Below are 27,930 nucleotides of genomic sequence, written 5' to 3' on the forward strand. Positions count from 1 at the left end.
CACTTTTTGCTGATGGTCACTATATCTGCAAGTCTGGGTATAGATTTTTAAAAGAAAAGGAAGTTGAATGTGTATTAGAGTTGCCAGCAGAAATGACAAGCATCTATGGAAAGGGTTTTGGTCTATAGAGATCCTAAATAAATATAAAAACTTGATTTGGAGGGCGTGCAGAAATTCCCTACCTACTAAAGGGAATTTAGTTCGAAGAATTATTATTACGGATCCAATAGGTGACCGCTGTGCAGCTGATGTGAAGGATCCTTTCCATGCTCTCTAGAGTTGCAGCGGACTAAATGGTGTTTGGGGAGATGGAGAATTATGGGGATTCGTTTCGGAGAGAATTTTACAGAGTTTAAAAGTCTTGTCAAGTGGATTTTGAGAAGCTGTAAAGCTCCTGAACTATTTTTTATATTGATATGGTCGATATGGAAACAAAGAAACCAGATTCGCCTTAATCAGGTTAGCTGCCCACAGACCAGCTTGCATAGATTGCCAAAGACCGATGGGAGGAGTATAAATCAGTTAGACCCGTGCCAAACCCACGAAGGTAGAAGCAGAAAACAAGATGGATTCCATCTCCAATGGATGTCTATAAAATTAATATTTACGCTGCTGTTTTTCCTAAAGCTAAAGGTTAGGTATAGGTGTGGTGATCTGTAACAGCTGTGGACTAGTAGTGGTAGCGATAGTTCAACAATTAATTCAACTCTACCAACTAGTAGAGGTGGAAGCCACAATAGCATGCAGAGTTTTGGAGTTTGGCAGAGAGATTGGCATAGACGGAGGAGGGAGATTCAAACACGGTAGTGAAGGCCATGGGGAGTTTTGACAAAGGACTATCCTCTTATGGTCTACTGGTACATGAAGGATTACACAATGGGAGATTTGAACAAGTAGAATAAGACCAAAATGACGCTTAAACAAGGATGTAACTTGCATAAGAAATGTATCACTCAAGAACAAGCCTACAAACATTCTCTAGTCTATTACTTCTACTTCTCTCTATTTTTCTGTGTATCCCTTTCTCTTGTGCCTCCTACTTCTTTTTATACACACTCCTCTTTGCCGTCTTTGGAATGTGCTGTCTTCATATAGCTAGTGGGTTGCTTATCCCATCAAACACCAACACTACCATTTTCATGATGAAGATAAACTTTTGGGACTTCAAGCATTGTTCAGGCCAGTCATTTAACAAAAAATGTTACTATGCCAAATAAGTGAATGTAATTAATGCAGATGTGACTATTACTTTATCAAGAAGTTTCATTATAACTCCTCAAACGTTTCTATATCTCTCTATGGCCTTCATCAGACATGCAGGAAGTATTCCGTCCTCAGCTGCTGATGATGGGATCGTCTCCAATACTCCTCAGCGAAAAAAGGCATCACACTATCTTCCGAGGTTCGAGGACTATTTTCCTTTCAATGGGCTGGTAATCTCATCTTTTGAGAACCCCCAATAATGTTGAACAGTGACAACAATACTAATGTACACTGATAAAATTCACAAAGTAACTGCATTTAGCATCATAGAAAGGCACTGAAGAGAATTGTGTCAAGGAAGAAAATAAAGTGTGTGGGCGAGGAATGCTAACACAGGACAGAGACAATCAAAGATTTGGATCTTGGATATTGAGTGATCCAAGTGATTCTGATGTGTTTCTCAAATCCCAAATTATTCTAATTGCTTGCATTTTGCTTGGTGGGTCAATAAATGATTTGTTTATATGAAAGGGTTCACGTAAAACAGAACCTCTTATGTTCAAGTAACGTGACTCGTGTTACAATATGAAAAGGGCTGTGTCACTCAGTCAAACATTGTGAAACATTAGGTTGTGTTTGAGGTGCCAATCAAGGCTCCAGTCCATTGACTCGGGCTAATGAAGTAGCCTTTTACCTTCAATCCAACAAGTACAAGTTTTTTGGGTGACTGACGCTGAATTTGAAATTGGCTTGCTCACTTGTTTCGCAAAAAGACCATTTTCCCCTCAAAATTGACCTTCAAAGCATTTTTCCACCTAAAATCCCTATATTTTCTCAAGGAGCCAATAATCAACAATATGAACATGTTTCTATATATACAAAAGCAATACCAAATACAATTCTATAGAAATCCAAAGTAATCAAAGCGCTCATACGTGACAACAGTGTGATACTACAATATAAATGAATATGTTGCAGATTAGAAAGCTGGGACACACAATTCGCAATTGTACATTAATGCTCAGGATGAATAATCCAAAACTAGGATAATTTTAAAATGTTACATGACTTAACGAAAATCTCTTTCACATGTACTCTGAATATTTATAGAAGATCAAAATCTCCAACAAGGCCTAGTGATCATCAGTAATGCCACTAAGTTATATGGGAAATAATATGATTGCAGTATAATTACCAAAGTTTTTTCCAACTACTCCTCATACAGCATAAGACGCAAAGACTATCGATCTCAAAGTTGTTAAGATAACCACCCCTCCTAAAAATGGGCTCAACTCTATATTCTTGTACGGTACAAAAATTTGCAGCAACTCCGTCTATCCTATTTTTTCTTCCATTACCAATTAATATTTCTAACTATGAAGGAAACGTAACATTACAGGCTAAATGTAACTTCCATTGCTCACAATTCATCGTGAGCCTTGGACTCTTGGTCAACTTTTTCATTTGATGAGTGAGCCTTGGACTCTGGGTCAACCTTTTCATTTGATGAGCCATCTGAATCCTTGGATGATTCGTCACTTTGGTTGAGTTTCTCCTCAGAAGTTGAGTTGGGATTAGTCACATTGTCCCCACTGCTCTCAGTCTCATTCTTTGTAGGCTTCTCAATTTTAGGCTTTGGCTTGGGAATTCTATTAATGCTTGAAACCTACACAAATATCAATTAAATGTCAATTGAAGAGTATTAAAAACATATAGATAAAGTTGTAGGCTATATACGTATTTACTTTTCATAAGAAAGGGAATGGGAATAATACCTTATCTTGCAGAGTGAAAACCTTCATATATACTTCTTCTGATGTGAATACTGGAGTACTGAATCCAGAAATCCTTTTGGGAAAAAAAGAAAAGAAAGAAAGGTCAGAAAGAAAGAAGAAAACAGAAAAAATAGTTGGGCAATGTGAAGAAGAACATAAAGAAGAGGCAGGACATCAATAATTAGGGAGAATCGTATTTGCAAACAAATCAATAATTGAATTTATGAAAGGAGGGCTTGGCCCGTTCTTGAAAATCAATTATTTCCTTTTCAACCATGATATTATCCATTAGTGCCAATAATGCTTTATATTTTTCCATGAGATGGGAAATAAAGATTAACCACATGAGGTTTGTGAATAAGTCATTGACTGGTAATGAGCAAGAAATATTCGTCTATATGCTAAACATGATGGGTTGAACTCTTTAAGTCATTAGATACTTTTTATGAATGTCAACTAAATATTGTAAGTAAATTGCTCCCGGTTGTTCAATCATTTGAGAATCAGTCATTCTTTGATAAATGATCACTATGACTCAAACTCAATGGAATTTGATCAATACTGGCTCAAGACCCAGGATTCTATTTGATCATCAATCCAATCATTGTTCACATTTTTTTCTTTTTCTTATCTATTCATGTTACTTAGTGCAAGATTTTTACAAAAAGATAACTTGATGACATAAAGATTAACCATTTATTTCTCATCTTAAGACTACAAATTTTCTTAAATGGTTGCAAATGATTCTGCACTGTAAATAAAAAAGGAATCAGATAGTTCGATTGGATAACATAATGGACACAGCAATAACTTTGGTACAGCGGATCACTTGACCAAAACATAACATATTATAAGTCCAGTCCAGGTTGTATTTTGGTTTTGACATGACAATTATCTAGAGACAAATAATATTAAAACAAGGTCCATTATATTTTTAGTAAACTTTTCTCTGTCATTTCGTTGAAAGTATTTGGAAAAACCCCAGAAATTATTTAAACCACTGATGTGCACTCAAAGCCAACATATCTGTCTTGAACTTTCAGCAGGAATACCGCATAAAGGAGCACAGAAACTAAAAAGGTTCAGAAGTTGCATTCAGAATATACTAGCAAATTCTTGCTATGGTATACATCAAAAATGCCTTTTTTTACACAAAAGAGTGTGTTTTCAAGCAGTAAACCTTGATACTCATTTTCTAGTCAATCAAACATCTCAAACACAATTTCCAGCATCATTCTGAGAAGCTCCATTTACAAAGCCACTTCTCTAAAACCATACACAACTAATTCATAGAGGCAAACACTTCCTAATGCTATGGGGCTTAAAATGGTATTATATACAAGTAATCATTTTTTTTTTCTTTTTAAGAGAGATAATTACAACATGCTGCTAACCCCACAGCTCAAGCCTTTTCCCCCTAAAAGCAACTCTTATTAGTTGGTGCGTGGTTGACAAGTTAATAGTTATGCTAACTCTCATATTACCCCTTAGGTACTCATAATGATCAATCCTTGCCAAACAGTGTCAACATATAGATGATGTAGAACATATGGGTCTTGCTTGTCCCATTTAGATCTAAAGGCATTAATTTGTTCAAATTATTAAAAAAAAAAAAAAAAAGTCATTTACATCGATTTGAAATCCTGTGTCCTTAAAAGATGATTACCATCTTATGTCTATCCAAGCTCCCTCTCCCCTCTCCACAAACAAAAAGAAAATTTTAGAGCCAGTTTGGTTAGAAGGGTGGAAAAGTGGGAAGATAGAAAATGGTGGGAGATGAAAAAGTGGGAGGATAGAAAAATTTTTATTCTCTCCCTTTTGTTTGGTTGGAAGTGAAAAAGTGAAATGATGGAAAAAATAAGTTTGAATAAATTTACTCATATACCGTTATTAAAAAATGATGTCCAATTAAAACAAAAAAAGTGACAAATAACCACAAAAAAAGAGCAATCATCCAAATTTATTAAATAATAAAAAAATAAAAAATAATAAAAAAAAGAGACAATGTTGCTACCCAGAAGAAGAAGGAAAAAAAAAAAAAAAGGCACACCCAAACCTAGAAAATCAAAAGAATAGAAAATATATTAATAAAAAGAAGAGGCAACCTTGCCCAGGAAAGAAAAAAAAAACAAGACTGAAGAAAGGCAACGTCTGCACAGGGTAGAAAAAAATAAATAAAGGCAACTTGAAGAAGCCCATATGCACATGCACATGGGTATTTTTGTCAATTAAGAAAAAATTCATCCCCACTTAGTTTTCTCTCCATTTTTGAGAGAAAACATTTTAGTGGGCCAGGAAGAAAACACTTGGACCCTACTATTTATTTTCCTTCCTTCCTATTCAACTAAACACACTCCAAAAAAGTTTTCCTTCCTATTTTCTTTCCAAAATTTTTCATCTACCCTGTTTCACCTCCAAACAAATACACCCTCAAGGATATAAAGAAAATGAAAAGAAGTAAATATATAATGGTTATCAAATGGAAGTTACAACAGGTGGTCTTCAACCAAAATTTGATGTTATCATGGTTAATTGCCAGCAGCCTCCAAAATTTAAACAAAGCTTATAAGTTAACCCAAACTGGATTAGACTGAAAATTAAACTCGATTATCACTACCAATGAAGTGACCAAGGAAGTAACGTTCTAATAGTTTTGGATATTTTCTTGGGGGGGAAAAACATTTTTCAAGGAAAATGAGTAAATGACTCATTTTTCCTGTGTTTAGTTGCAACCTTGAAAATAATCTTAAAAATATTTTTGGTATTTGGTTTGCATGAATTGTTAATATTTATATAGGCACAATGGTGGGTGGTAATTCTGGAGGTGGTGGTGGTGGCACAAAGGAATGGAGGGGGATGACAAATGAGGGCACTAACAAATGGCAGAAAACATTTTCTGCCTCTTTTGGGTTATTTGCCATTGACCATGGTCTTCAACACACCAAACACCAAAAAATGCAGAAATCATTTTTGAGAAAAAAATTGCAGAAATCATTTTTGAGAAAAAAAATTTTTGCTGAAACAAGTGGAGCATAATTGGCATTGAATTTTGCAACATTTGTTCTTTCAAAGGAACAATCAGCCATTGACTCATTGGTCCCGTTCCTCTTTTATAGAACCAAATGAGTGTTTTTTTTTTTTTTTTTTGGATCTCATAAATGAGGTATTTGTTGGTCATTATACAGAAACATACACACATTTATACACTAATGATGCAGCCATAGCACAGTCCTATTGTACACAGTTATGCATTCAGCCTGAAAGTTATAAGAATAGCTTACCTCTTCTGCTCAGCCTCTTTTTCATCCAACCAAGTCTTGAATTTGTCAGCATCGCTTATAACCTGTATTTACAAGAAATCAATTCCCATACCAAGGCTCAACAGACAATAACTCAAAATCATTCTGACAAATTTTAGGCAAATTTTAAAAGAAGATAAATGTTCAAACACCTCATCTATTTTATCTTTTGGAAGCCAAGGTTTTTTTGTCTCCCAGCCTTGTACAATCTGCAGATTCTCAGAAGAGAAAATCATTAATGCACTTGTAAATAAAGCTAATTAAAGATACATAGGAAAAAAAAAAGGAAAGACAATGATTTACCATATAAAAGTGAACATTTTTGTATTTATTGAAATATTTCCAAAAAAGAAAAAATATGTATCATGTGTCATATATCCCTCTCACTCTACACTCTCCCACTCATTCGGTGGTTTTCATGTAACTTATAAAAAATGTAAAAAATGCCCAAATTCCCAATCAAAATTAGTAATTTAAAGTTTAAACAATTTTTCAAAAAATGTAAATATTCAAGATTATTCGAGAAATTTTAGCCAGAATTCCACCACTATGCTACTAAATGTACAGATTGTAGTGGAATATTGAACAGCAACAACGGGTAACTGTTTGCCTCAAAACATGGCAAAATGTAGATAGGTATATGTAACTCCAATTAAATTCCTAAATGCAAGTCATAATGGAGGGGAAAAAAAAAAGAGTTTCAATAGGCATGAAATTATTTACTTCATATTTCACAAGACATGGTTTTCATTTTTGCCATTTGATATGTTGAGATTATCCTGCCCTTTGTCCCCAAAGAAGGCCTCATCTATTATTTTTGAAAATAATTAACAACAATAAAGGCAAAAGAAGTAAAGAAAAGACTCCTTTCCAGGTGAACCTAAATTTCTTTGTCTATTATGCTTTTCTCATCTCTCATGGTTTCACTCTCAGTCTCTCACTATCATCTTTCTCTTTTCATAAATTACACATGTACCCAATGGATTTTGCACCAACAACCTCACTGCTATCTTTGTCTAGATCCCCTAAACCATTGATAATGTAACAAAAGCCAAATACATAGTGTATGTGATGCAGGAGGCACAAAGAGATATCTATTTTTACTTAATTTTGGAAGTCAATTACATTTTTATAGGTATTATTTAGATTATTAGTATTTTATTGAATTTTCTAGAGTCAGGGTTATTTTGTAATTCAATAAGGGTGTATTAAGATATTACTTATTGTTGAAAACTGAAAACACTGTAGCAAAATAATTTTTAAATGTATGAATAGTGCCATGGGACCCAATTTTAATAAAAATTTTGCTGAAAAAAGTACTTACAGGTCCTGTGAACAGTGCACAGGACCCACCATCCAAAAACGCACCACTGGGAAACATGCAAAACGCGCTTCCCAAACGGGCACTAAGTAGAAATTCCCAAGTAAATTAGAATTATGTTTTTCTATGTTAGTTAGAATTAGGTTTTAGTAGTCTACATAAGCACAATAATGTACTCCAATGGAGATTTCTGTTTTGATGATGCATAAATTTCACTTGAAATTCTCCTAATGGTGCTATCGCCAGCCAATCCTAGGTGCTGACCCCTAGTTGGGTCCTCTCTTGCTTGGTGCTGACTCCTAGGTCCACCTATCCTTTAATTCTTTAATTTTACTTTTGCATGGTTTTGGTTTTTTCCTACTTTAAACACATATAATCACTATCAACGACAAGAACTCCCTCCAAGTCATTAGTGAGAAATAGCTTTTAATAGTCTAAGCTTCCATTTCAGAATTGCAAATTGCATGACTTAGCAGACATGGGTAACTCTCACTTTCAAACATGCAAGTCTAGGAGAAACATATTACAACAGTAGCCTGGGAAATTTTTTGTGGACTAACTGAAAAATATTTAGTTGAGAAAGTCTTTCAAACACAGAAATCAGACTTAGAACTGAAAGGCATCAGAAGAATATTTTGCATATTCATTCTTCATTTAAGACCATATGATATCTATCCAATGAAACACATTTTCCCTATAATATCAGTGACCTATCAAGCTGCACCTGTTGGTTCAGTTTAAAGATGTATTAGCATATACCAAGGTCAGAGAAAGAGGATAGAAAATGCATTTAGCCAATACAATACTGGTATCCAAATTTTGTCAATAAAGTACTGGAATGCCAAGAATCATCTAGTCAACTAATTGCAGTAATGAATTGATTTACCCTTCATTTTTCTGGATTAGAGAACTATTCCTCTTCCCCTCCCTTTTCTCAAGATAAAAAATGCAAGTGTTATAGTGAAAAAAGAATCTGATGAGATGAAAAACTAAGAGAAATGAAATAATCAAAACAAAATTCTCAGTCCATTCTCCTGCATCAATTGTTTTTTTTTTTTCTAAGATGATTTGAAATTTGATTCTGTGAATTAAGCAACAGCAGCTTTGTTGTACTTTTTTTCCCCCCTGTAAGTAAGTTTTGGCCCAAAGAGGAGCACGGAGAGAATTAAACTACTGACCTCCGTTGTATGAGTTGTGGTCCATCATACAAAAGTAATTAAGCCTTTTGTTTTAGAAAATATAAATAAATTAGAACACCATCAAAATAATCTAATATTCTAGTCTATAGTAGGAAGAGAATGATGTCTAAATTACAACTAAAAGTATGGTTATTTTTTGTGCCAATCAGCCTACCATCATATATACTATATACTTGCTGATAAACTGTTTCCATTTCTTAAGAGGCTAGGTTTGTTTCCAAAATTAAACTTTTATCTTGTATAGTTCCACCTTACTGACTTCCAAGTACTCATGCAATTCTGTAGGGTTAAATGTTCAACACATACATTTTCTTCCTACTTTATACTAAATTATCTGACTAATATATCTTTTCCCTGGCTTCAACAGTTTGAAAAACACTAAATGGTTTTATAAAAAAAAAACACTAACTGGTTCAACCACCATACTGATTTCCTCCTGAAGCACGTGCAAAAATATATATGCATTTTTTCTCAATTGAAATTTGTTATAACTACACTGTCACCATTTGAAGTACCTGTTGCAGTTCAACAAGATATCTCCGAGCATGTTCAGCTGCCGCCGGCCGTGCAGTAAGCTCTTTCAATCTACAACCAAAAGTTCACTAGGTCAAACATCATGTTTAGCCTCTCTAAATTCACAATATTAGAAGCAGACATACTCAATTCAGTTCAACTCAAGATAGCCTTAATTTCAACAACAATTTTATTACAAGATATACCTGAAGAACATGGGATCACCAAAATCTTTTAACATATCTAAGCGTTTCTGAAACTCTGCAGCTGTAGCATCTTCACCGTCTGTATACAGCCAATCTTGCACCTGAGGTAATTCAAGTTTCTTAAGTTAAAAAATATCTAGTGACAGCTATGTGACCACAAGCATTCTGATTTGGTCCCAAAAAAAAAAAATTCCTAACCTCATCAAGCTTTTCCTTAAAGGATTCGCGTTCCTCAGCAGTAGAAATTTGTTCAAACTCCTCAGATGTTTCAAGCTGGAATAAAAAAAATGGCATCAATTGAGGAAGCCTCTTTATATGTCCAGTAGACAACAACAATAACAATAACAACAAAGCCTTAGTCTCAAAACTTTGGGATCGGCTATGGATCCTTAAAAGATTAATTGGTGTCGGCCAAATGTATTTTTCTCCAGTAGGTAAGGTATATTAGAGCATCTTTATGGATTTAGGGTTTGTTTGGTTGAGAGGATGGAAAATGGAGGGAAGAATGAAAAGTGGATGAAAGAAAAGATTTTTGTTTCCCCTTATGTGTGTTTGGTAAGAGGGATGGAAAAGTGGAAGGAGATCAATTAAATTAGTATTGTGCCCTTATTGTAGTTTGAAATGATGGGGATAGTGTGTGTGTGTAACTTCATAATTTCATTGCCTAAGGTCATTTTCTCCCCTACTTGGAAGGAACCAAATTGGTGGGCGTGGATGAAAAATCCCAATCCCCAACATTTTCTTTCTAGCCAAACTGTAAAAAATCTTAGTCTCTTCCCTCTTTTTCTTCCCCCTATTTCCATCCTCTCCCTTTTCACCCCAACCAAACGCACACATAAGGAAAGAGAGTGAAACCATAATAGGGCTTTATATGGAGGAATTAAAAGTAAACTTTGAACTTCAAAGTCATCATGAGTAATGCAAACGGAAAAAATCTAATATGTTAAATGAAATAAATGGTTGAATTAGTAAAAAATTTCAAACCTTTTCTTTAGTAGCATAAATATATCCTTCCAAGTTATTTTTTAACTCTGCAGTTCTTCTTCGCTCTGCATCCTTTTTGTCCAATGCTTCTAATCTACGTTTAGCTTCAACAAACGATTCTTTTGAAAGAGACATTCCAGGCCCCAATGTCTTCTCAACAATCTATAATTAATAAATGAGGGAAGTAAGCAAGGATAGTGTGGAAAATGGATATTTAATATCAGAAAATGTTTTAGACAACTGTTAATACATCTTAAGAAAATTCACTTTTTTTTTTTTTTACCTTAAGTGGAACCTTAAATGTCTTCTTTTTCAGCTTTCTCTCTGTACCAAGATCTGGGGTATTATGTTCTTCTAAATTAGAGTTAGATGAGTTACTAATCCCACCATCCACATGCAAGTCGTCATTAATTTCTTCTGAAGTATTATTTGCACCAGCTTCAATTGATATGTTGGGGGAAGCAGTAGTTGAATTCTCCAGGGTCAAATTCTTTTTAGGAACTTCTACCCATTCTGATATTTCGATAACTGCATCTGCCCTATCCAAAGAAAGAATTCCACTTCTACTGAGAGAGAAATGCAAATTTGCCTTAATGGGGGACGACAAGTTCCGGGATGAATACCTGAAAAACATAAAGACAACATGACATAATCCAAATTAGAATTTGTCTGAAACTTCTGTGTGGAGAGAGGGTTGCTATTGCTTGAAGAATCAAAGCAAAATGGACATTAACATAAGATTTAGGAATTTGCTAATCTTACTTTTCACTTGCATCTGTTAAACCAGACACATCATACTGAGCAAATATGGGAGAGGTAACACCAGGTGGTAAAAGATCTTTATCGTAAGAAAGTGAAACTTCAAAATCTTTCTTATGGATAATGGACCTGAACATCTGTTATACAAGCAACCCCAAACACAAATAGTAGAATTAGAGAGGAAGACTAATGCATTCAAAGTATTTTTCCAACCAACCTTTCTCTTACAGGAAAAAAAAAAAAAAAAAAGATTCATATTGCCTTGTTGTTTACCTTACTCGGAAGTTTCTTCATTCGTTGTACAAGTAACTGCCTAGTGCTCTCATCTTTCAAAAGTTCAGGGCCATCTAACTCAAAAACAAGCCCATAGGAAGAACCATCAACCATTCCCAGCTTACGGTTCAATTTGATTCCATCACTTAGATTTGCGGCATGTAGTGCTGCACCGAGAACTATAGCTTCATCAGCATCCAGATGTTTGTCCAGCTCTTTCCTTCCAAGAAATTCCTGGAGCTTAGCCTGTTATTAGGGAAAAATAAGTTTTTTCTTTGTTCGGATTCATTGACTGTCAAACATGAAAGCTCAGACATAAATTTCAAAAGCTAGTACTGTACAATAAAATTAAATCAATTTCAATATTTTTTTTTAATTGGTACGATACACATCTGGTGGGTTTTGAACCCACAACCTAACATTCCAACCCATTCTTATGGAAGGAAGAAGTGTCGTTTGAACCATAACTCATTGGTTAAATAATTTGAAGTAATTGAGACACCGATATATAACAAATCATAATGGTGACAGGTAACACTAAAAATAAAAATAAAATAAAAAACTAATTGCACATTGGCATGCTAAACATTACCATGCACCTTGACATTGACAGTTTAACCTGTATCATGAAGCCCGCACAAAATGACATGCAATTGCATGCACATTAATATGTAGTTAAACCATATTTATGACTAATATCTAGTTGAATCTCGTGCAAAGCTGTGAGTTATGCATTCTTTTGATGTGTGCACAGGATGAATACACATTTTGCATTCACCTCTTCATTGAAAGAAACAAATAAATTGAGTATTCTATGCAGCACTTTTTACATATATGCCAAAATTTCATAAACACTTAAACCTGCCAACCATACACAAATCATTCATATTGGACCCTGAGGAATCAATAAGAATTTTGCCAGAGCTTCAAAGGATTGGTCATAGGTTTATTATTGTTGCACATATAATTCAGAAATATGTCTAGAAGACAAATTCTAACTGACACACAGAAGTAAAAAATGGAGAATGAATCTTAAAAACTACCTCCAGAGAGTATCTTTAAAAAAAAGTTAGAGCATATCTTTTAATAGTGCCACAAGGGCAAGAATAAACTTTTAAACTAAGCAAGTAAGGTCAAGATAATTCTCTCGTAGAATTGAGCTCAGAAACCCATATTTAATCGAGTATAATATGCAACTAGCCTCATGTGATTAATGTTTCACTACTTGAATTCGAGATAAGATTCTCGCTAAAGAGCAAATTCATCAAGAAGATGACATTACAAACCTGCAACTTTGGGACTCTGGTACTACCTCCTATCAACTCCACTGCATATATCTCATCCAACTTCAAACCAGAATGCTGAAGCACTTCTTTCACAGGTATAAGAGATTTCTCCCACAGATCTTGACAGAGCTCTTCAAACTTCTCACGGGTTATGGTGCTCCTGGGGTAGGGGAGAAAATTCATTATAAGTATTAATAATTGATCAGTTCATTACCTAAGGGCCAACCATCAGTATGCATAACTTGTAAGATAAAGGGGACAAGATAATTATGTTTAGAAATATAATGTAAACTGTTGTCTATAGAAAACTATAATTATTTTTTTTTGATAGGTTCTCTTCATTTTAGTTGGGACTTTCTTGCATGCTTCCCTAATGCTTGGATTAAGCCTCTTCCCTCATACTTAAAACAGCCAACACTAAAAATAAAAAGCAGAAAGAAAAGAAAAGGAAAGAGGATCTATAGCATTCTATTAGGTTATTTACGAGTCAACCCTTCACATGTTTCGGTGACCAAAATAGTTTAAATTCATGAAAAAAACAATGTCATCAAAGCTTCATGCGTGGCAGAAAGAAGTGACGAGACATACTAGGTTTCATGTTGCTGAGGATTGAAGCCATTAAATCATGTTATAACCTACAGTCAATCAACAATTGACAGAGCATGCATAGACGATACTAACAATAGTGTTTCTAAGAGCAGAGCAATCTGGCCTCATTGAAAATAAAATAAAGAAGGCTCAAAGTCTCATGAGAATCCAGAGTTTGTATGTAAATGGCCGGGTTAATTTCAGTTCATTCTACTGGTTCTTTAGTGAAAATGGACTCTTTAAAATGTTATATCAAAGAATAAGGATTCACAGCGATAAACAAGCTCTCTTCACTAGTTCAACAGTAACGTCACTTTTTCTTTATGTAAATAAAAGCTTATAAACAAAAAACAAAAAATAAGTTATAACAATTTTTTTTTTGATAGGTAAAAAGATTTATGTGTGTTATAATATTTCACTAGGAATGGATAATGTGCTTCAATATCCACCTACCTGAAGTCCCGATCATCATAGAGTGATTCAACTGATATTGGGGCCGCTGTGTTTGCGCTTAGAATTTCTTTTGTACGCTTAACCTGTTTCTTCAATTTAGCCATCGCCTTGGCAGACTTCCGCACATCAACCCCATTTCCAACTTGTTTATTGAACTCATCTGCAAAGTACTCCACCAGCCGTAATTCCAAATTCTGACCCCCAAGCTCGGGGTCCCATCTAACTTCCTTAACCTGCACAAAATTTTTGAGCTTAATGGCAAGCTAAAACCACTAAAATATGCCAGTGTAAGAAACGAAACAAGAAACAGCATAGAGAACAAAGCCAAAGGCAACAAAACACAAATGCTACAAAGGGTTAAAATATAACAACTACAAGTACAAGCTATGTCATAATAAAGTTTAATAAAAATTGGCACAACAAATTGCCTATACTTTAAGGAAGAGAGTGACTACAAGCTGATAATATGAGTATAGAGAAGTAAAGAATGGTTGAAATTGACATCTTTTTTTTTTCTATTATTGGTAAATTACACACAAACCAAGTGGGTTTTGAACTCGCAACCTCTCCCTCCAGCCATTCTTATGGGGGGAGGCAATGCCATTTGAGCGAGAGTTCACTGACACTAACATCTATTTCACATCAAATCAAAGTAGCCAACATAATCTAAATCATTAAAATAGTCTATCAATGTGAGGAGTTTGTGCCATCAATGTGAAACTTTCCAACGAATCTGGTATTTTTACCCATCCGCAACATGAATGGGAACAAATATCAAAATCCTGACCTCCACGTGTTCGTCTATATAGAAAAAATGGATACTTTGAAAAAAAATGGATACTTAAATTTTTTTTTTTTTGATTCTCAATAAATTCAACAACTGCAAGGAAATAAATTACTAATAAAATGTTTGCTAAGAAATGAATCGCAAATTGGAGTTCCTTCTTGTACATACTTCTATCAACTTAGATGACTTTCAATCATATACAACTTCAAAAGAATACAAATTTAGCGTCAAGCTTAACAATTGCAATTTGCAACAAATATCTATATCCTATTCCTAACTCCTATGAAAGTTGCAATGTATCAAAGCTCAACTGAAATTGGTTTACTAACAAAGTCTTCCCACACTCTTTAGCAAAAATGGATACCTTCCAAAAAAAATTTTAAAAACCCATAAATGGATTCTCATGGAACTACTAAACTAAGCATGGTAATGAATTATTCATTCACAGTTTAATCTATACAGCTTCCAATCATTCACAACCTCGCAAGAATACGAATCAAGTTTCAAACTTAAAACAATTGCAATTCCCAACAAATATTTCTACCCTATTCCTAAACCCAACCAAAGTAGCAATGTTTCGAAGCTCACCTGAAATTGGTTGACTGACACAGTTTTCCCAAACTCTTTAGCATTATAAGCCGAGTAATACACGAGTGCAGCATAGGTACTGCTCGAACCCATATCATAGAAGATAACATGCCTCGATTCATTGGAGAAATCCTTATCGATTCCATACTGCAATGCCGCCCCGGAATACTCGTTTATCAACGAAAGCACATTAATTCCGGCCAACTGCGCCGCCTGAATCAACCCTCTCCGCTCGGCTTGCCCGAAATACGGCGGCACAGCAATCACAGCATCCTTCACCGGCACCTTCGAATGAAACTCGGCCAAATCCGCCGCGTAACCCAAAATCATCGCCAGTAACTCCTCCACCGAATAAACAGCGACGCCGTCGTCACCGCCGCCGTCGACTTTGAAACTCACAGCGCCTCGAGAATCCTCCACAATGTCGAACGGCAAGTACATTGAATCGAGAACCTTCTTAACGTAACCGTAGGGCTTTCCGAGCATGTCACGGACTTGCGAATAGACTTTCTCCGGGTACCGCGCGACGATTCCGGCGGCCTCTTCGCCGAGAAGACGAGCGCCGGAGTGGAACGCGACTAGCGCCGGCGATTTCCGCTTCGACATCTCGTTGATCGCGATTGAGATCGGACTCTGGCCGGGCTTCAGATTCACCACCGCTACTTTCCCCCATTCGGAGCCGAGATCTACGCTCGAAACCGCGGATTCGGATCGATCGAATACAAAGCAAAGCACAAATAAAACCAAACCTAGCTTGATGAATAACTTGGATTCCATTCTGGATTGTTCGAGAGCCTCTGTAAAAATATAGCAAAAAAAAAAAAAAACACACAAAACCACAAAAACTCAGCTCGAATCGAATCGAATTATGCAAAAGAGTGTTGAATTTTTTTTTTTAATAGTAAGGGAAAGTGAGAAAAAGCTAAGCTCGAATCGAATAGAGTGTATAAACATCAATTCGAGTTTCAACGTTTCACGTACGTCGAACCAACAAAAAAAAAAAATTTAAATCTGATTTTCGATTTTGTGGAAAGCTCAAGCTCAAGCTCAAGCTCGAATCGAATAGAGTTTATAAATTTCAATTCGAGTTAGGAAAGAGAGAGAGACCAGTGGGGTGTAGATCGCATTCTCTGGAGAGAGTGAATGAAATGGTGACTTATCGAACGGTTGATGAGAGGAGAAGGGGGAGCTTTGCTTTTCTTTGTTTTGTTTTTTCGGTTGTGTTTTTTTAGTTTTTGGAGTGGTGCGGGGGTTGTGTGGAATAATCAATATAGCGGGTGGGTAAATTGCTTTTTCACTTATTTTGGGGAAGTCTACGTGGCAGTTGGAGTTATGGACGTGACCAATGACGTAAAGCCACATGTTAAAATGTACACGTGGTGGATTTTGATATGGTTTGTGGTGTTGTGTGCATTGTTGTCATAGATGATCCCTTGTGGAAAATTTTGAATCAAGTCAAGTCAACCCCACTCCGTCTTGTTCATGCTGCGTGTGGTGTGGGCCTTCCAGCTCTCCCAAGTTCTAATGAAATTATTACCAATATTCTAGTTTTTTAACCCAAAAAAAAAATATTACCAATATTCTAACCTTTTTTTTTTTGGGGTCAAAAATTAAAGTACTATCTAAATTTTTATAAAAATTTGTTTTCATCCTCAAACCTTAAACTATAAAAAAAAAAAAAAAAAAAAAATTAATCCTAAATTATTGAAAATTTCCATCCACATATTTTTTTTTTAATTATTAGAGAAAAAAAGCTCTTTACAAAATTTAAAGATAAAAAAATAATTTTTTTTAAGTTTAGTTATGAAAAATAAATTTTTGGTAAAATTTAAGAACCAAAATATTATTTTACCATTTTTTGTTGTTGATAAATAGTACGATAGAGTTTCAACTTATGACATGTGTTCTATAAATATTTATTTTTTAATTATCAGACCAAAATTATAATAAAAACTTAACAATTATTTATAAAAAATAAAATAAAATAAAAAAACTTACCAATTAGGTTAACTAAAATCACTGTCGGTTTCTTTAAGACCTTTTTCTTTTCTTCCTATGTGTATATTAAAATAAAAACAGCTCAAGACATTTTTCAGTATTTTAACACTAAGGTGAGTGAAAACTAAAAAATAAAAATAGCTCAAGACCAGTTTTCAGTTTCCTTCACAATATGAAAATTGAAAATAATTTTTGATTTTTTCCTAAAATAAGTTACCAAACAAGTTTTTTGCCTTAAGAAACAGAAAATTGTCTTTTAAAACAGAAAACTAAGAGAAAAAACGATTACCAAATACAGCCTTAGTATTCTTAAAAAAAAAAAAACAGTGAATTAATCTTACATTGAAAAATGAGTGTGAGTTAAAGAGGTTTAAACTTGTGCTGTGTATCTAAGAATTAGACTCTTTCTGAATATACACTACTATAAGTTTCTTTAAGACATTATCTCCCTTGTATATATGTTAAAATACTTAGTATTCTAAAAAAATAAAAAAAATAAAACCCACAATATTTTAAGTTTTTATAAGCAACTAGTCTTATCACATGCGCTTTGTGCGTGCGATGAAACTTTTTTGTTTTTATTTTTTGGTCTAGTGTCATAATTTCTCTTTAAAAAAAAAAAAATTGGATAAATTTGTTTTGAAGACATAGATTAGTAAGAGATTGTTTTATTTTGCAGGCATTTTAAGTAGAGTTGGAGATTTATTTTTACCAGATTGTCTTCAAGTTTTTTCCCGGTTAAACGTAAAGTTTAAGGATATTTATGAACTACATAAAAGTCCAATTAAAAAAAAAAAATTCTTATAAATAGTACTAGCTTCTGAGCACGCGCTTATACGCATGCTCAGAGGCACTTTTTTTTTTTTTATAAAGGTTAATAATTTACATTTATTATAATTTAAAAATATATATTTTTATTTTTCAAACAAATAAAAAGAATAAACTTTAAAAATAAGCAATAACTATAATTTTTTTTTTTAACATGAATGAAATTTTTTTTTTTTGGAATTTTCTTTTTGAATTAAAAATTTTTTTTGTTATTTGACATTTATGACTCTATTTCTAAATGAAATTACCATTTATTAATAAGGATATTTTCGAACCACATAAAAGTCCAGTTAAAAAATGGGAATCTTCTTATATATAGTATAAATGACTTATAGAATTTACTTTATATAAAACTCTATTATTTAACGCTCAGTTTGTTTTAGCATTGACATTTTTTAGAAAATTGTTCATTTTCCAAAGAGCATATTTCAAAAAATTGTCTCATTTTTCAGTATTTGGTAATGACCTTGAAAATAAACTTGAGAATGTTTTTCTGGTGTTTGGTATGCAATTTTTTAAAAAATATTTCTTGTATAATTTAATATATATATATATATTATGTAAACCAACTAATGTAATCAGTATAAATAAAAAACCCATAATGAATTTGGTTTTCATACTGAAATTTTGACAATAAATAAATCAAAATTAATTAGCTGTCAAATTTTCATGATCTCTACCACCCATCTTACTCGTATATATGGACAATAACGTACATAAGTATGTACGTACACACATATATAACAACAATATTTTTATATCAAAATACATTTTTCTTCCCACTCATTTATTATTAATTTTTTTTAAAATATAAATATTTTTCACCGTGAGTTTAGCAGCAAAAACATCTAAAATTCAAATCATTATTATAACTATGGAATTAAAAAAAAAGAAAAAGCATTTCCATGTTTGGAATTGGAATTATTAGGATAATTATTAGCAATTAGCAATCACCCCCACCCACCCTTCTTCGTTTCAAACCAGTCGAATTCGGCGAGGCAAAGAGAGACTACCACGAGGGTGTTCTGTTCTCATCGTCGCATTACTCCAAAACTTTATGTTATAATATTACAATATATATCCACCGAACGGCGATAAATCCGACCTTCTTCAAATCCCAAAACCCTAACTCCATTTGGTGTCTCTTTTCTGCGATTCATTCCTCACCAGGTTCGTTTTTTCTTTTTCTTTTATACTTCACATTTGCAATCCAATTTTGATATCTTGCCCAATTCTACTATTTTTAGTATATATAGATCTTCCTGTACGGGTCGATCAAAAACCAACCAAATTGTATATACAAGAGAAATTCATGATTTTTTTTTATTATATATTTATTTTATATTAATTCCACAAATTCAAACAAGCACAAACAAATGAGAAAAATCTTGAGCTGATTCAAAAAAAAAAAAAAAAATGATGGAGTTTAATTTTGAATGTTGGGGCACAGAAAAGGAGAGATGCGTATGAAGCAAGCTATAAGGAGCATCGATGCGTTTCCTCGCGCAGAGGATCACTTGCTTCAGAAAACTCAATCTGGAGCACTTGGTAAACTATCTCTCTGTTTGTATTTTTTTTTCTTAGATTTTAATTTCATGGCTGCTAATTGAATTTTTGTTTTTTGGGTAGTTTCTGTTGTGGGTTTAGTGATAATGTCGTTGTTGTTCCTGCACGAGCTGAGATATTATCTTACCACATATACGGTTCATCAGGTTCGTGCTTTATTTGTTTACTTTGCTGCCTATATTTGGTTTCTTTCTTGTTCTCAATGTTTCAATTCGTTACGGTTTTGGACTACTTGCCATTAGGGGAGCATAGCTGTGAAGTCTGAGAGGGGTTATTGGTAGACATTCTTAGAGAGATTGATTCGTGGACTTGAACCTGCGATGCACTTGCCATCCCAACCTGTAGATATGCATAATGTGGATTTTTATTCTTTTATTTAAAAAAAAAAAAAAATTGATGAAATTAAGTTGATCACTGGTTATAGTCTGTCTAAATTTGCAATTCAAAGAATTTGGAGGAAATTACAGCAAAAAGCAATTAGAATTTGTTAATTATTGGATGCAAAACTGAAATATAAGACTATGTAGACATTTTGACTCAAGGAATGCGCTTATCTATGTATTTTTTACAAACCCAATTGACCAAGTAATTAGATAACGGGTGATCCATTTGGTGTGACCATTAACATTTTATTAGCTTATGTTCATCTGGACTAATATTCCATGTATTTGGCAGATGTCCGTTGATTTGAAACGTGGAGAAACTCTTCCAATCCACATAAATATGACATTTCCTTCCTTACCCTGTGACGGTTAGCATATTTCTTTCTTCTACCTTCTTAAGTAAATGCCAGTTTGTTTGCATATTTTTTTTGTTTTTCCATCTCTGAGTGCTGGCTTGTGTGCAGTTTTAAGTGTTGACGCGATTGATATGTCTGGCAAGCATGAAGTGGATCTCGATACAAACATATGGAAGGTAAGACCTTTTCCTACCTCCAAAAGTTTATTCTTCGCATGTTATAGACTTGTATTTATCATATAATTTAAAGCAGTACTTGTGTATTGAGGTTGTGCTTGTGCCCTTTTTTTGCACTCATTGATGAACTTATTATTTTATGTTTGAAAAAAAATCTTATGCAGTACACATTTGTGACATTGATAAACCATGCTAGCTTAATGGTAATGCATAAAGGTTTGAAGGTCAGTGTTCTTTAGATTAGTGTGGTCAAAGGCAAGAGGCAACCTTAAGGCGCCAAGTCCTTGTATTGTTCGAGGCACAAGGCGCTAAAAAGACATCCATTCTAAATATACTTATTTTGTAAATAATGAACTCAAATCATATGCATCTATTGCTTTTTAGGCATGGTTTGAAAATTTCAAATTTGTTGGAGGTTCTATTAATTAACTAAGAGCAGGCTTTACAACATGCCTTTATACACACACACACATACGTAGAACAACTATCAAATCTGTTGTTGACAACGTGGAGCCTCACCAAGGCTGGGTGCATTAGACCCCACCTATGGGGAGTAAACCACTGATACACGACTCCACCCACCAGATTTGTGTATCAGGCAATACAAGGGAACTCCTAGTGGGGATCAAGCCTAGGATGTCTTGGTCTACAGCTCATCCCAAGCCTCCAACCACTATGTTGCACCCTAATGTGTTAACAACCATCAAATCTAAAAGTCTATATGATTGAAATTTAAAAATGAAATCCTTTCCTAAATTGATCAGGAGTGAGAGAGAGAGACACACACTCATTGACTTGAATTAAAGTACAAAACAACATTTTCATTCGCCAAATTATAGAAATTCCCTCAAAATTTTTTTTTTTTTTTGCTGAATTTCATTGAAGCTCTTGCCTCAAGCCTCCACACTTTGTTTGAGGCACTTGCCTTTGGAGCCTAAACAAGTGCCTCACTAAAGGGTCAAGTGCCTGGCTCACCTTTGACTACATTGCTTTAGATCAAGGGAAATTTTCTCTCCACAAATAAGGGTGGAGGCACCAATGAAAGATAAATAAATAGGGGTGGAGGGTCAAGTCATGGGTTTAATCCAAGTTGGTAAGATTTATTTGCCTATTAAAAAAGAATAGATGTTTGGAGATATATTATATATTGAACTGCTTTTTTGATAAATAATTATATAAGATTTTTGTTGAAGGACAAAGTCTTTATCATTCTCTTCCCATAGTTGTTTAGATTTGGAATGGTTTCCTTATTTTCCTAAAAATTGTGAGCAACATGATTTCATAACATGGTCCTTTCTAATTTAAGCATGGCAAAATCAACTTCCACCGTATAAAAGAAATGGGAATTATGTAAACACCAAGTGCACAGCAAACACGCCTCTGAATTTGTTTAACTTATCAAAAATAGAACTTACAAAAAAAAATCTGTAGGTTAAGGTATTGAAAAATGAATTGATCAATGAAATTCTATTGGCTCCTACAAAAACTATAAACACAAATGGAATTACAGACTTTTGTCTCTAATTTCAGAGAATTTTAACCTCAATAAGTGGTTACCTGTGTGTTTTTCTTGTTTTAGTCTCTCTCTCTCTCTTTTATGCGGACACAAGATATAGGCCTCCAATTATGCAAACTTATGGATGTAGATGCAAAATAGAATATGGTCCAACTTGTTTAGGATTTTAATTCCTTTTCTTAACCGGGTAGTGAAGTTACTTCCTATTCCTACTAGGATAACATGTTTATAACTCTATTTAAGGAACCCAAGTTTCAGTTTTGTTTTACAGTTTGATTGATTAGTAAAGTTTCTCTTGGAATTTTTCCAATTGTCTGGTGCGGACACCAACCAACCCTAAGTGATGACTCCTAGGTTTGCTCTCTCTTGCTTGGTGTTGACTCCAAGCAAGCCTAGGTGTTGGCTCCTAGGTTATTATTACTTTTTTGTTTTTAAATTTTATGTTCTTCAATTTTGTTGCTGTGTCAATTTTGGTTGTCCTGCATCTCTCTCTCTCCCCCCTCTGCTAACAAATTTAGATTGTATGCAGTTGCGCTTGAACAGTGATGGTCATATCATCGGCACTGAATATTTGTCTGATCTAGTAGAAAAGGAACATGCAGAGCATAAGGGTAACTGCCTTGGTGCCCATAGAATTAGAGATATATGGTGCTTAGTCGTTGCAATGTTCAATATTTAATAAACAACTTTGATCAGATGGTAATAAAGATGAGCATGAGGATTCGGACCAGAAATTTCAATTCTTTGATCAAGCTGCAGAAAATATGATCAAGAAAGTGAAGCAAGCAATAGCACATGGAGAAGGATGCCGGGTAGTTGTCCTTTGGAATTCTCAATGTTTATGATTTCAGCTTGTCCATTTAGCTTGGATATCATGCTTACCAAAGAAGCCCTTAATATCTTGTTTTACTTTCTTTTTCAGGTTTATGGGGTCTTAGATGTCCAAAGAGTTGCTGGAAACTTTCACATATCAGTTCATGGGCTAAACATTTATGTTGCCCAAATGGTGAGTGCACATTGAACTCTATTCTCTGTGGGAATGTGATTCCATATAATGTCTCAGAATCTGCAAAGTGGAGCATCTAACATTTTACAGCACTAAATTTTGTTTCCATCTTCAAAATTTTTATTTCCTATTAATCAGCGGGGCTTTGAAATTCTTTGCTTTGTTTAAAATTTAGGGTTTTTATTGTCTGATTATAATGAAGGATAATGACTTATTTTCTGACATTTGCTTACAATGATGTCTGCTACAGAATAAAAAGGGTATGAATATTGAAGGTAACAATTAGCGTTGAGGTTCAGAGTAAGGGAATATTGGCTTTGGTGTGACTTAGTCATAGAACATGTGTAAAATGGTTACAAATTTTTTTTAGTTTGAAACTCTGTACAGGTAACAAATATGTGGCATCTAAAACTACCTCAAAAAGATTGATCAGTCATTTTTAGTAGTATTGTTTGCACAAAATATCTTAGTAGTAGAACAAGTTTGCATAAGATGGTTACATCTCATTTATTTATTTAACAGCTATACTTATATTTCTTTGGGTATCTCACTTTACTAGATGATAGGTGTAGTTTAATTCTCACTGACAATATCTTCTTTTTGTGGGAGTAATTACAGATCCCTAACAATATCTTCTTTGGTTTCAATAAAATTTTTCTTTAAGAAAGTAGTTTTATGTCCACTATTCTTTCTATTTTTTACATATGAATACACTGAAAGTAATATATTGTAAGTTTTTGTCCTCTACTGTCAGTGTCTCCTAAATAGAAAATAATGAGAAGTGATGTGCTTCATGTGACTATTTACGTAATTGTTGTGGCTGATTCGTCCACATTGTTGCATCGGGACATGTTTGCTTTGAAAAACCTTTTGTACAAAGTTGATTTTGCATACTGTAACAGAGCTTAGGTTTTTGTACTTGAAAAAAAAAAGAGTTAAGTTTTTGTAAAAGCTGAATTGTTATATCATCCCTATTAATGGTGCAATAATCATGAACAATCTAAAACTTGAAAGTGCATCTAATTATTTTCTATTTGATTTCCTCATTATAGATGGGAGCAAAGTGCTACTGCTTGAAACTATAGGATTCTTTTGTAGGGGGTAAAACATTGGTTGGATAGTAAAGTTAGCCAAAATTAAAAGAGAAGAGGGATGGGTTTATGTTATTCGTTTCACTAACATTTGGAAATTTGGGAAACACAGCCAAAGAAAGGTGCCAGATGGCGATGAGAAATTTTTGCTGACAACGAGTTATCAACATGTTAAATACAGCCTCAAACCTTTTCTTTTTCTTTTAAAAAAAATTATTGTATTATTGGATATATATTATCATCAACATTGCAACATATCTGTCAAAATTTTTGTTTAGAAAAACCTTTGGTTATAACTTATCCAAAAAAAAGAAAAAACCCTTTGGTTATATATTTATTGAGACTTTCAATAGTTATAATTGTTAGTAATAGTACTACCTATCAAAAAGAAAGTCATTAGTGATTGTAACATTAGATATCTGGGGTTCAAGGGATGCACAGTGGTTTCAGCACCTCTTGTGGTGTGTGGGCACTGGGGTTTGAACCCCACCAGTGCCCTTCCCGCTATTTTTCTCTAATAGGTCTTGACATGACATCTTCAGGGTTAGTTTTATGTTAGGTTGCTTTCTCCAAAGTAACTTATTTTAATTTTCTGCTCAAGGCCACATTGGATTGTTCCTACCTTAATTGGTCTTTGTCTTCTACACACCAGGTACCCATTCTTTTCTTTTTATTTTTGACAGATTTTTGAAGGATCTAGTCATGTGAACATCAGTCACATCATCCATGATTTGTCATTTGGCCCAAAATATCCCGGAATTCACAATCCACTTGATGGGACAGAACGTATATTGCATGGCACAAGTGGGACATTCAAATATTACATAAAGGTATGAATCCACTGGCTTTCTTTTTTAATTGACCTGTAAATCTGTGGTCTAGAATTCAATCTCAGCCTTCACCAAGTGCGCTTGGGTTTAGTTTGTTTTTATTTGATATTTGTTTAGTTTACTTTGGATTTAGGTTGCTCTATTAAGTTTCAACAATGACATGGTTTGGGATGTAAAAATTAAATTAACAAAATAGAAAAAGAAAAAGAAATACTGGTTTACTTATCCCAAAACAGTACACCAATACATTCTGGTACTGAAATATTCCGTTCCAGTAGTCAATCCAGAACGGTATTCAAAACTTTGTGGGGAGATGCTGAGATGTGTTTTGGATGTTTGGGATTTATTAGGTAATGCCAGGGATTTTTGCAACTTTATTATTTGGTTGGAGAAATTGGTTTGGGAAGCATGTCTTAGATGTTTTGAATGTGATGTGGTTGTATTGAAGGAGTGGAATAGTCATATGTTTGAGGATATTGGAAGTTACCTGGATCAATTGAAATACTTGCTCGTTCTGTCTTGTTTTTATTGGTCCTTAGTTTGGGGTTTAATTCACTGATCTTCCATTTCAAAGATCCAAGATTCTCTTAGATTTTCCATTAGAAATCTCTGTATATATATATATATATATATATTTACTTGTGTTCATCATCATGAACATATAGTATTATTCAATATCAATAAAATTTGCATTACTTATCAAAAAAATTGAAGAAGGGGCTCCACTTTCTCTGACATCCATAGATGTGATCCCAACCACTTTTTCCTCCTTTTATCATTTGCACTAGCCTCCTTTTAGCCTTTTGCATGACAGATTTGAAAGAACCCCAAATAAATTCTTATTCTGAGTTCCTCTAATGATTTTGCCTTCTCCTTTTGAGTCTATATGACCAATGTTTTTCCTTGTGATGCAGATTGTACCGACCGAATATAGATATATCTCGAAAGAAGTTTTACCAACTAATCAATTCTCTGTCACGGAATACTTTTCCCCCATGAAAGATTCTGATAGGACATGGCCAGGTTGGTTTATGTAATTTATTCAACTTTCTCCTTTTTTTGGAAAGGGGGAGGGGGGTTGGGGGATGATTTTTGATACTGAATATCAGCACATTTCTTTTGTTATATGCAGCTGTCTACTTCTTGTATGACCTGTCACCGATTACTGTGACAATCAGAGAAGAACGTCACAGTTTTCTGCACTTCATCACCCGGCTGTGTGCAGTATTAGGTGGTACCTTTGCATTAACAGGTTTGCTTCCTTATCTCTATTTTGTTTGATTTGCACAACTCATTATTGGAAAATAGAAGCCACTTTCATTCAAAATGAGAAGTTTGGGTAGAAACTATTTTTAGAAATGCCAAAGGATAGAAAGTTAGGGAAATTTCAGAGGATTTCAATGTAACCTAGTAAGCATTTGTCAGATATTTGTAACCTTGTTCCCTTATGTTTGATGTGGATTGTATGGAGGGAACGCAATCAGCGCACTTTCATAGATGTGAAAAAGACTTCATAGATGTGAAAAGGACGGGGGTTAAGTTGTTAGCAACTGTCACTGGTTCCCTACATGAGTGGTCACACGCTTGGGGTTTTACGGTTTGTAATTCAATTGTGTTGTTTATAGTGTGCTTTTGGGATTAGCTTATTTAGCTTTTTTCTGATTATTTTTTGTTGAAAGTGTGTTAAAGTATTCTTGTACTTAAAAAAAGTGAGAAAAATGTGAAGTTTTTAAAAGCGGTATATAAAAGTTAAAAGCTGAAAACTAGCAAAGTTTGCTAAAGTATGAGCATATAACAAAAATTTGTTAAAAATGTGCTAAAGTTACTTGTTGTAATTCTTATGCTTCTTCATGTCCTTTGTGCATGAAATAGACCTGTTTTGAATTTTTTTTTCTTACCTATTAAAAAAAAAAAAAAAAGAAGCAACCTGGCCTTCTAATTTTTTTTAATATTTTTTTATCAGTACAGTTATTTACATTCTTTTTTTTTTTTTTGGCAATTGGGAAGTCAGAAGTTGGGCCAAATAATTAGGATATTGTGGTGGTCAATATATGGAACTTTAAGCAAGATCAAGGAGACTCGTTCCCTATATTGCAAGTTTGAAAAATGATGTTTACCACTCATTGAAATTCCAATAAGTTGATCTTTTGGAGTCTAGGTTGTTTGATGTTGAAATGTCCTCCTGCAATTCTCACAGCATTTCCTTGCTCATGGAAGGGCCCTTCTCGCATTCATTTAATTTCCTCCTTTTGGTGTGTAATGTGTCATTTTTATCGTTTTGGTCTGTACAAGTTTCTTTTATTGTTTGCGCCAACAGGAATGCTGGACCGTTGGATGTTCAGGCTTGTTGAGGCTCTGACCAAACCTAAAGCTAGAAGTGCATACCGTTAGAGTTGGGGTTTACAATAACCATCAACTTCGGATGGCATCTCCAAGGAAATTCTTGATGCAAGCTAGATGATAAGGTTCCTGACTTCCCGCATTTGACCTTGGATATATAATGCAGAGGCAAGAGTCAAAGACATTGCTTGTTGTATTTTTTTTTTCCTTGGCTTCTCCCCTCTTTTAATGAACAATTTGTGAAATGACATTGTCATCTTTTCTGTATCTCTAATTATTTTTAGGTTGACACAGTGTCATAGGTACTCATGGTTCTTTTGGGACCCTAAAATTTTGGTGATTGTGATATATATTTATGGACTTCCCAATTTGGTAAGATCTGCATGCGATTATCTCAGCTCTTGCAGCTATTTGCTGGATCTTTGACAGTATTTAGGAATGAGAATGTTGCATGAAGAATGCTAGGTGAAAAAATAGAAGAAACTAATGCAATCCTTTATAGCCATTTTTATGGGACTATGCTGAAATTGTCTTGAACAGTGAATAGAGAATAGGTAGTGTTTGAATAATTTCCCGTATGGTTTTGGGGAGGTTTCATGTTAAAGC

At 34.1% G+C, this 27,930-nt stretch overlaps 2 protein-coding genes across 3 annotated transcripts; one reads left to right on the top strand and one right to left on the bottom strand.

Moving 5' to 3' along the window:
* Nucleotides 1-2,194: 2,194 nt before the first annotated feature.
* Nucleotides 2,195-16,484, bottom strand: LOC115984351 (heat shock 70 kDa protein 17). Its single transcript, XM_031107357.1, has 15 exons — nucleotides 16,342-16,484; nucleotides 15,235-16,031; nucleotides 13,860-14,092; nucleotides 12,819-12,978; nucleotides 11,533-11,778; nucleotides 11,263-11,396; nucleotides 10,784-11,123; nucleotides 10,501-10,662; nucleotides 9,715-9,789; nucleotides 9,517-9,617; nucleotides 9,313-9,382; nucleotides 6,430-6,486; nucleotides 6,260-6,321; nucleotides 2,979-3,051; nucleotides 2,195-2,869 (listed from the first exon to the last, which is right to left on the bottom strand). The coding sequence occupies exons 2-15, from the start codon at nucleotides 16,009-16,011 to the stop codon at nucleotides 2,624-2,626; spliced, it is 2,736 nt and encodes a 911-aa protein (XP_030963217.1). The 5' UTR covers nucleotides 16,012-16,031; nucleotides 16,342-16,484; the 3' UTR covers nucleotides 2,195-2,623.
* A 2,468-nt stretch (nucleotides 16,485-18,952) lies between these two features.
* On the top strand, nucleotides 18,953-27,721 carry LOC115987104 (endoplasmic reticulum-Golgi intermediate compartment protein 3). Of its 2 annotated transcripts, none has more exons than XM_031110567.1 (12): nucleotides 18,953-19,230; nucleotides 19,511-19,608; nucleotides 19,690-19,772; nucleotides 20,302-20,377; nucleotides 20,474-20,541; nucleotides 22,587-22,668; nucleotides 22,754-22,869; nucleotides 22,980-23,063; nucleotides 24,838-24,984; nucleotides 25,899-26,007; nucleotides 26,117-26,236; nucleotides 27,302-27,721. In XM_031110567.1, exons 2-12 carry the CDS (start codon nucleotides 19,521-19,523, stop codon nucleotides 27,373-27,375), a joined length of 1,047 nt encoding a protein of 348 aa, XP_030966427.1. In that variant the 5' UTR covers nucleotides 18,953-19,230; nucleotides 19,511-19,520; the 3' UTR covers nucleotides 27,376-27,721. The 2 variants fall into 2 exon arrangements, with proteins under 2 accessions (XP_030966427.1, XP_030966428.1); XM_031110568.1 differs by having other exon boundaries at nucleotides 18,973-19,230; nucleotides 22,766-22,869.
* The last annotated feature ends 209 nt before the right edge of the window (nucleotides 27,722-27,930 follow it).

The sequence above is a fragment of the Quercus lobata genome, chromosome 4, assembly GCF_001633185.2.
Source record: "Quercus lobata isolate SW786 chromosome 4, ValleyOak3.0 Primary Assembly, whole genome shotgun sequence".
Classification (NCBI taxonomy): Eukaryota; Viridiplantae; Streptophyta; class Magnoliopsida; order Fagales; family Fagaceae; genus Quercus; species Quercus lobata.